The 10,000-nt window shown below is 43.6% G+C and overlaps 1 protein-coding gene across 1 annotated transcript in view; it reads left to right on the top strand.

Moving 5' to 3' along the window:
* Positions 1-10,000, top strand: part of LOC134442970 (rap guanine nucleotide exchange factor 2-like) — a 117,883-nt gene that overhangs the window by 98,415 nt on the left and 9,468 nt on the right. Inside the window, exons 24-27 of the mRNA XM_063192923.1 lie at positions 351-374; positions 4,230-4,371; positions 6,429-6,510; positions 7,071-7,177. Coding sequence (XP_063048993.1) covers positions 351-374; positions 4,230-4,371; positions 6,429-6,510; positions 7,071-7,177 — 355 coding nt within the window. The remainder of the gene's footprint in view (positions 1-350; positions 375-4,229; positions 4,372-6,428; positions 6,511-7,070; positions 7,178-10,000) is intronic.

Genomic DNA, 10,000 nt, shown 5'->3' with positions numbered 1-10,000 from the left:
TCTTCTCTTCTCGTTTCCTCTCCTCTCCTCTCCTCTCCTCTCCTCTCCTCCTCCTCTGCGTCTCTCCTCTCCTCTCCTCCTCTTCTTCTCTTCTGGGTTGTTCTTTGTGGTGTTCTTCATCTAAGCTTGTCTGTCTGTTGTTTTCCTCCCCTCGCTCTCGCTCTCTCTCTCTCTCTCTCCCTCTCTCTGTATCTCTTTCTCTCTGTATCTCTTTCTCTCTGTATCTCTCTCCCTCTGTATGTCTCTCCCTCTGTCTCTCTCTCTCCCCCTCTCTCTCTCTCTCTCCCTGTCTGTCTCTCCCTTCCTCCCTCCCTCCCTCCCTGCCCCCCCCCCTCGCTTACTCCCAACAGGAAGAAGAAATGGCGTAGTCTCGGGTAAGTGCCGCACGCGACTGGTGTGACGCGGGAGCCGGGACGCCATTTTAGTTTTGCAGGGGGGCATGAGAAGACGTTTCAATTATTCATGAGGAAACTCCTCTTATTGGCTCAGGGATATGGAACTTGTCCGTGATTGGTTGGATTGGCAGCATCTGCTTTTACCAGACATATTCTAGTAAGGGGAGATAGGACAGGTACATAGAAATGAACGGTGAAGATTCGTAACGCAAATATGGCGTCTACCCGCACATCTCCCGCCTTTCTGGTAACAAGAGCCAATGTGCCTGCTGAGCTGCGTTGCCAGTGATCCAATCATCTGGCTGCATCGGCGCACGCGAAATGATGCACATGCTCAGTTGTGAAAAGCCGTTGCTCTCGTGCCGTTATGGAACTACTGCGCCTGCGCTCTGTCAAAAAAAACGTGAGAAAAGTGGCTTAAAAAGCTTTATTTTGACTCGTATGACACAACCAAGTAGTCTAGATTGATCAGTTTTTCACGGTCGTTTCAACCATATGGGTTTCACAACCGCTGGGTTCCCCTCCGTCCTATACTCAGTTTCCCCATTCATTTTTCCCATTGACTCTCAGATCTGGTCTACTTAATCGCGAAATAGCACTCCGAAGGCGTCACCAAGATGGCCGCCATATGTCCCCTCTCAATCTAAACTCTCTCTGCTTTNACTTTTAGAGTAGAGGAGCGTTCTAAGGTGACTCTACGGTAACACGCAAACCCAAAGTTTCTCCCGCACAGATTCGATTCTCTTCTCCTCACTCCATTCTGGAATCATTGACATTACAATACCATGCAATGTGAGATAGATAACATCCCCGCAATCAAGAGCAGTATAGTTTGCTACTTAGCTTATTAGCATTAGCTATTGGCCTACACACTGTTGTTGACATTGGCTAGCGTGCTTTAGGCTAACTCCTAAACATGAATGGCTTACCTTTTAAAATAGTTTGTTTGTGCTACATTAGAAATAACCTGGTATGAACTGATTCCCAAATAGTTGCAGATTGCAGTCCACGTTTACGAAACCACTAACAACTACAGATCTACATCATGAATGTAAATTGGCACTTTTTAACACTTGAGTAAACACGTTACGAATGAAAGAACATATTTGTCATATTTGCTGGATAAATGTAGAACTTGCAACGTTGCCCTAATTGAAACGTGTTTATTTGTTTATTTGTTGGATCCCCATTAGCTGTGGCAATGCTACAGCTATTCTTCCTGGGGTCCTTTTCTTCAATGGAATCAATTAATCGAATACATCCCTACTCTACAGTTCACCTGTTGACCGAGGTGTGGTTGTCGGCGATGTGATTTGTGTTGTGTGCAAAAATATGTAACTCTTTGGCCCACACAACAGAAGATGCATGTCTGACGTGTAGCCACTTTAGGCACGATGCACCTTCAGCCTCGCTTCACATCAAATGCATGAGGCGTATATTGTAGTCTATTACCTCGTCCTGTACAAAAACTCACATAACCTTTCTTGATGGTTGCAAGACGTCAATCCAAATCTTTAAAGGGACACTGTGTGAGATTTTTAGTTGTTTATTTCCAGAATTCATGCTGCCCATTCACTAATGCTATCTTTCTCATGAATACTTACCACCACCATCAAAGTCTAAGTATTCATTATGACTGGGAAAATGCACTTTTCATACATGAAAAGGGGGATCTTCTCCATGGTCCGCCATTTTGAATTTCCAAAAATAGCCATTTTTAGCTGCAAAAATGACTCTACTTGGACCATACCAGAAAATATTTATTACTTGGTAAACTTTCATGTAAATATCAAATTTGGCAAAAGTCAACCCAGTTTCAATGAGCAGCATAGTTGCAGTACCTTTTCTGACCACTTCCTGCACAGTGTACCTTTAAATATTCACCCTTTAAAATTCACTGCTATCATATCTGAAATCCAGGGCACATGCCAAACGGAATCAGGATTTATCTTGATTCGCCCCATTCAAAATGTTGCATGTTAAGGCCCCGTGGTCCAGAAGGAGAAGGACGTGTAGAGGTCACCTAGAGGTCAGAGGTCATGTGGAGGTCATGTCTCTCGACCATCATCCAACCAACCAATCACGGGCAAGTTGCCTGGTCAGATAGCAAAGGGCTTAGGCCAGGTCCTCTCCAGCCGCCCTGCAAAACTAAAGCACACGTCTCGAACTCCTCCCCCCCTCTCCTCTCCTCTCCTCTCCACTCGTTTGTTCGTTTGCCTGCCTCATCCCCCCCTCCTTCTGTTTCCTCTCCTCCTCCTCCTTTTTGTTCTTCCTTCTATTCCCTCTCTCTCTCTCTCTCTCGCTCCGCCGCCGGGAGGGGAGAGACTGCCATCACTTTTGATACTCAGACAAGTGCAAGAAGTTGCTGCGGTGTCAAAGACGTCCAAATAGGAACTGTCATTCAGTGTAACGGATACCTTCTGCTGACTGTAACTGTAAAAAAACATGATTTTTAAATTGTTTCAAGTGAATGGATGACAGCCGAGGCTTTCATGAATTCCCTGTAACAATAAATAAATTAAAAGAGTCATGTTTTTTACAGTTACTGTCAGCAGAGGGCATCCGTTACACTGAATGACGATTCCTTTTTGCACGTCTTTGACCCTACAGTATCCAAAGTGATGTGTATGCCACGTTATGTCTCCTGATCGCCTTCTCTCTTCTCCTATCAGCATGCTCCTGTTTACCTTATTTACTTATTTATGTTTATTTGTTTACCTGCTCATGTGCATTTATTATTTATATATTATTTATACCCACTTCATTTAAGGTTCACGACTAACTGTCTGTATAAGTCACTTATAAGACGAAACCAATCATTTCTTAGTTGTGTGTTCACAACTATTCACTTTCTTGTTCACAGCCAATAAGTCATTTATACAGACTGTAGATAGGCATGTGTGACTCGTTAACATGTGAACCCTTTTCTGTGCATTTGTTTATTTACCCATATTGTTTATTTACCCATATTTATTGATGTATTCCTCCATGTTGTTTATTGAGTCTTGCACTTTATTAACTTTGAGTTTGCTTGAATGCCGTGAGTGTTTACTTTGACTTCATGCCGTGAGTGTTTACTTTGACTTCATGCCGTGAAGGAAATGAGTTTGCTGTGGGGTTGGAGTGGCGTGAAAAGCATGACTGCATTAGATGATAGTAACCACACACACACACACACACACACACACACACACACACACACACACACACACACACACACACACACACACACACACACACACACACACACACACACACACACACACACACACACACACTGGAAGACGTGTGTAATGTAATGTAATGTAGTGCTGGCATGTTTTTTAACCTCCTGCTCTAGACCTTCAAGACTCATCCCCCCCTACACACACACACACACACACACACACACACACACACACACACACACACACACACACACACACACACACACACACACACACACACACACACACACACACACACACACACACACACACACACACACAAACACACAAACACACACACACGTGTTATATGAAAACACTCACTCTTCTCATTCCCGTGCGTGTGTGTTTGTGTGTGTGCGTGTGTGTGTCTGTGTGTGTGTCTGTGTGTGTGTCTGTGTGTCTGTGTCATGTGTCTGTTTACGCTTGTCTTCTCTGTCTCCACATTGTTTTTGTCTGTATATATGTGTCTGTCTGCTTGTGGATGTGTGTGTGTGTGTCTGCGTGCCTGCTTGTGTATGCGTCTGTGTGTGCGTGTGCGTTTGTATGTGTGTGTGCGTGTGCGTGTGTGTGCGTGCGTGCGTGTACGTGTGTGTGCGTGTGTGTGTGTCTCTATCCATCTCTGTAGGTCGTTGTCTCAGGGCAGTGCTGCGTCTGCCTCAGTGCTGGAGGTGCCCCCTGGTGGCCACAAGAGGCGAGTGCGACGCTCCTCATTCCTCAACGCCAAGAAGCTCTATGAGGACGCACAGATGGCACGAAGGGTTAAACAGGTAATATAAGATATTATAATTATCAATTATCATTATTATTATTATTATTTATTATCATTATTATTAAAACATATTCATATAATATAAGACGGTATACGAGGACGCACAGATGGCACGAAGGGTTAAACAGGTAATATAAAATATTATAATTATTACTTATCATTATTATTGTTATTATTATTATAGCCTATGAGGGCGGACAGATGGTACAAATGGTTAAACTATTGATTATTTTATTATTATTATTATTAGTATTAGTATTATTATTATTATCATTATTATTATTATTATTATTATATTGTTATATATTGGTATGTTAATATTTTTCACAGTCTGGACCTCTAGAGCTAAATTACTCTACACTACTCTATTTCTCTACTCTACTCTACTCTACTCTACTCTACTCTACTCTACTCTACTCTACTCTACTCTACACTACTCTACTCTACTCTACTCTACACTACTCTACTCTACTCTACACTACTCTACTCTACACTACACCGAGCTACTCTACTCTACACTACTCTACTCTACTCTACTCTACTCTACACTACTCTACTCTACTCTACTCTACTACTCTACTCTACTACTCTACTCTACTCTACTCTACTCTACTCTACTCTACTCTACTCTACTACTCTACTACTCTACTCTACTACTCTACTACTCTACTCTACTCTACTCTACTTTATTCCTGAATTTCCCCCCGGGGATCAATAAAGTTACTCTACTACTCTACTCTACTCTACTCTACTCTACTCTACTCTACACAGCTCTACTCTACTCTACTCTACTCTACACTACACTACACTACACTACACTACACTACTCTACTCTACTCTACTCTACTCTACTACTCTACTCTACTCTACTCTACTCTACTCTACTCTACTCTACTCTACTCTACTCTACTCTACTCTACTCTACTCTACTCTACTCTACTCTACTCTACTCTACTCTACTACTCTACTCTACTCTACTGCTCTACTCTACTCTACTCTACTCTACTCTACTACTCTACTCTACTACTCTACTGTACTCTACTCTACTCTACTCTACTACTCTACTACTCTACTCTACTCTACTCTACTGTACTCTACTCTACTCTACTCTACTCTACTCTACTCTACTCTACTACTACTCTACTCTACTGAACTCTACTCTACTCTACTCTACTCTACTCTACTCTACTACTAGTTATAATCTACTCTACTCTACTCTACTGCACTCTACTCTACTTTACGCTACTCTACTCTACTCTACTCTACTTCTCTACTCTACTCTACTCTACACTACTCTACTCTACTCTACTCTACTCTACTCTACTCTACTCTACTCTACTCTACTCTACTCTACACTACTCTACTCTACTACTAGTTACAATCTAATCTAATCTGATGTAATCTACTCTAATCTGATGTAATCTACTCTAATCTGATGTAATCTAATCTAGTCTGCTAGTTAATCCTCTACTCCTCTCCACAGTACCTCTCCAGTCTGGACCTCTAGTGCTACACTACTCTACTCTACTACTCTACTCTACTCTACTCTACTCTACTCTACTACTCTACTACTCTACTCTACTACTAGTTCCAATCTAATCTAATCTGATGTTATCTAATCTAATCTGCTAGTTAATGCTCTACTCTTCTCCACAGTACCTCTCCAGTCTGGACCTCTAGTGCTAAACTTCTCTACTCTACTCTACTCTACTCTACACTACTCTACTCTACTCTACTACTAGTTACAATCTAATCTAATCTGATGTAATCTACTCTAATCTGATGTAATCTAATCTAGTCTGCTAGTTAATCCTCTACTCCTCTCCACAGTACCTCTCCAGTCTGGACCTCTAGTGCTAAACTACTCTACTACTACTCTACTCTACTGAACTCTACTCTACTCTACTCTACTCTACTCTACTCTACTACTAGTTATAATCTAATCTTAATCCTTCCTCTACTCTTCTCCACAGTACCTCTCCAGTCTGGACCTCTAGTGCTAAACTACTCTACACTACTCTAATCTGCTAGTTAATGCTCTTCTCTTCTCCACAGTACCTCTCCAGTCTGGACCTCACCACCAATGAAGACACACTACACACACTCTCACTGCAGTGCGAACCCAGCGTCAACACACGTGAGTACACACACACACACACACACACACACACACACACACTCTCACTGCAGTGCGAACCCAGCGTCAACACACGTGAGTACACACACACACACACACACACACACACACACACACACTCTCACTGCAGTGCGAACCCAGCGTCAACACACGTGAGTACACACACACACACACACACACACACACACACACACACACACACACACACACACACACACACACACACACACTGACATGAACATAAAGCGAAATGTAAAGGAGTAGAGAATGTGTGGATTGACATTCATCATGTGGATTTCTTTTCTTTTTAATTGCAATTATTCATGATGATTAATTACATTGATGGGTGTGGTGCGTGTGTGTATGCGCGCGCGCACGCGTGTGTGCGTGTGCGTGTGCGTGTGCGTGTGCGTGTGCGTGTGTGTGTGCGTGTGTGTGCGTGTGTGTGCGTGTGATACGTGTGTGATACGTGTGTGTGCGTGTGATACGTGTGTGTGTGTGTGTGTGTGTGTGTGTGTGTGTGTGTGTGTGTGTGTGTGTGTGGATGTGTGTGTCCACAGTGCCCAAGGGTGCGGGGGAGCGGAAGCGTGCGGACACCTCTCCAGTGGTTGCCCGGGCAACGCAGCGACAGCAGCAGCTGAGAGCCAATCAGAATCAAGCACTACAGGTGCCCAACATTGCCTAGCAACCATCGCCTAGCAACCTTAGCAACACACACACTAGTTACGGTTACTGGTGTGCACGGTTACCGCACTACAAAATGTTGGTTCTTCAAAAGACGGTGTTATCCAGGGCTGATGGTATTCAGGCTCCATGCCTGATTTCAGGCTTGACAGAGTTTGCAAAAATAATAATTAGCCATTAGGTTATTCTTATCTCAGAAAGTGTTACAGGTTCAGGGTTTTCTTCTACTATCAGGCTTGAATAATGGTCATACACAGGCTATTAAATGTTTGAATAATGTGTCAAAATAGTCCTACGTTACGTCACTATGCAGTATCTTGTCGTCGTCGTTAGAGCAGGGAAAAAAGTTCAGGCTCAGGATTTTTTTTCACTATCACCCCTGGTTTTCTCACCAGACACGAGAACCTTCCCAGCGACTGACGTTGGTCAAGAGGTCCATTTTCACACTTTCACAGTTCACAGCAAAACATTTGAAAAAAAAAATCATCACAGGTCGCATTCCCCACAGAAATGAGTGGGTAGTGAAGTTAATTGTTGGGAATGCGCTTTGGAAATGAGTGGAAATGTGATGTAATGGTTTTCTTTCTATCTGTATTGGCCATGATATAGCCATAGCTGCTGAAATGGCAATACATGTAAACAATCAATCAATCAATGGAAATGAGTGGGTAGATTTGACTAATCAGTTGAGAAACAGTCTGAAGGTCATCGTGCTAAAAGGCTGACACGGCCCTACCGTTTGAATTCCAAAAGACGGTGTTGTCTCGGTAGATAGCAGCTCCATACACCCTGGCACGAGAGCCTTTGGTGTTGTCTCTGTGGATAGCAGTGCCATACACCCTGGCACGAGAGCCTTTGGTGTTGTCACCCTGGCACGAGAGCCTTTGGTGTTGTCTTGGTGGATAGCAGCGCCATACAGCCTGGCACGAGAGCCTTTGGTGTTGTCTTGGTGGATAGCAGCGCCATACAGCCTGGCACGAGAGCCTTTGGTGTTGTCTCGGTGGAGGGCAGCTCCATACAGCCTGGCACGAGAGCCTTTGGTGTTGTCTTGGTGGATAGCAGCGCCATACAGCCTGGCACGAGAGCCTTTGGTGTTGTCTTGTTGGATAGCAGCGCCATATACCCTGGCACGAGAGCCTTTGGTGTTGTCTTGGTGGATAGCAGCGCCATATACCCTGGCACGAGAGCCTTTGGTGTTGTCTTGGTGGATAGCAGCGCCATATACCCTGGCACGAGAGCCTTTGGTGTTGTCTCGGTGGATAGAAGCGCCATACACCCTGGCACGAGAGCCTTTGTTGTCTTGGTGGATAGCAGCGCCATGCACCCTGGCACGAGAGCCTTTGGTGTTGTCTCGGTGGGTAGCAGCACCTGGCACGAGAGCCTTTGTCCTCAGCTGAGTAGCAGCATGTCCGAAGTGAAGTGCCGCTCTATTGGGTTCCCGTAAGACTGAGCGATTAATTGAGTTTTACGATTTCCCTGAGATGTTTTATGAAATCCAGAAAGATTTTGGCTTATTGAATATCTGAAGATGCACAAGATTTCACCAGAAAGGCCACTCTGACTATCCCTCTGTGCTGTGGAGCTTTCCGCCCGCCGCCCCTCCTTGTGTTTGTTCCCCCCAAGGCAGTTATTTAAAACAACTACGTTGGTTATCCACGTTGCTTATCCACGTTGCTTATCCAAAGTTGCTTATCCATGTTGCTTATCTAAAGTTGGTTATCCACGTTGCTTATCCAAAGTTGCTTATCCAAAGCAGCAACGTTGGAATTTGAAGATCTATGTAAAACAGGCTCATAGCAAAGTACCCTATTTAAAATAAACAAATATAAACCTTTGTTGTTGATCGAGAAAATACATCAAAGAGGGTCAGAAATGTTTATATCAATGTGTATATCAGTTGTGAAAACAGAATGATTTGCTTGTGTAGCCATCCAATCTCAGTTCTTCATTTGATTCAGACTGCTGCAATGTTTGTCAGCTTAAAGTGATACTGTCCCATTTTTGGAAATGAGCTAATTTTACACTTCCCCTTGAGTTAAATAAAAGGGTTTTACCGTTCTCCTATACTTTGAATCGTTCTCTGGGTATGGCAGTGCAAATGTTGTGTTTCACCTCCATACTAGCAGTTAACATTGAGTCCTATGAGACCAGCTCACGGCTAACTGGTCTCATAGGACTCAATGTTAACTGTTAGCGTGGAGGTGAAATGTGCACTGCCATACCTAGAAAACTGTTGGAAGTACAGGAGAACGGTAAAACCCTATTATTTAACTCAAAGGCAGGTGTAAAATAAGCTTATTTCCAACAATAGGACAGTATCACTTTAAAGAAACACTATGCAACTTTTTCATAGTCATGAAATGGCTTGGAACTCAAGGTTTTGCTTGACTGACCCGTTATGGCAAAAATGGGAATATTTACATCACCATCTGGTGGTTCTGCTCCGAAACAGCACTTGCAGTTTTGCCTGGAGGCGCCGCGCCCTTTGTTGTTGTGGAATTTGTGGCCGCTAGGGGCGTCTAGATTTCTATGGTGTATGAGTGGAACGAATGAGAGACCCATTCATCCCCTTCGTTTGCTAACTAAGCAGCAGCAGCTCGCTGAAAGCTGGCTACTGGCTAGCTGATTGTAAAATATCACGCTGGCATGCAGCGAAAACAACGAATGGGACTGCAAATAAATCACGAGCTAATTGAGATGATTGGTTTGGACAGGCAAATAATTCGCTTATGTGAACATTGGAAAAGGGCTTCAAAACGGAGAGAACCGAACGCCATAAGAGCAAATATGTGGATTGTATCACTCA

This window comes from Engraulis encrasicolus, unplaced genomic scaffold, assembly GCF_034702125.1.
Source record: "Engraulis encrasicolus isolate BLACKSEA-1 unplaced genomic scaffold, IST_EnEncr_1.0 scaffold_26_np1212, whole genome shotgun sequence".
Classification (NCBI taxonomy): domain Eukaryota; kingdom Metazoa; phylum Chordata; class Actinopteri; order Clupeiformes; family Engraulidae; genus Engraulis; species Engraulis encrasicolus.
The sequence above is the reverse complement of the archived record's forward strand: the minus strand, read 5'-3'. Positions and strand labels throughout refer to the sequence as shown.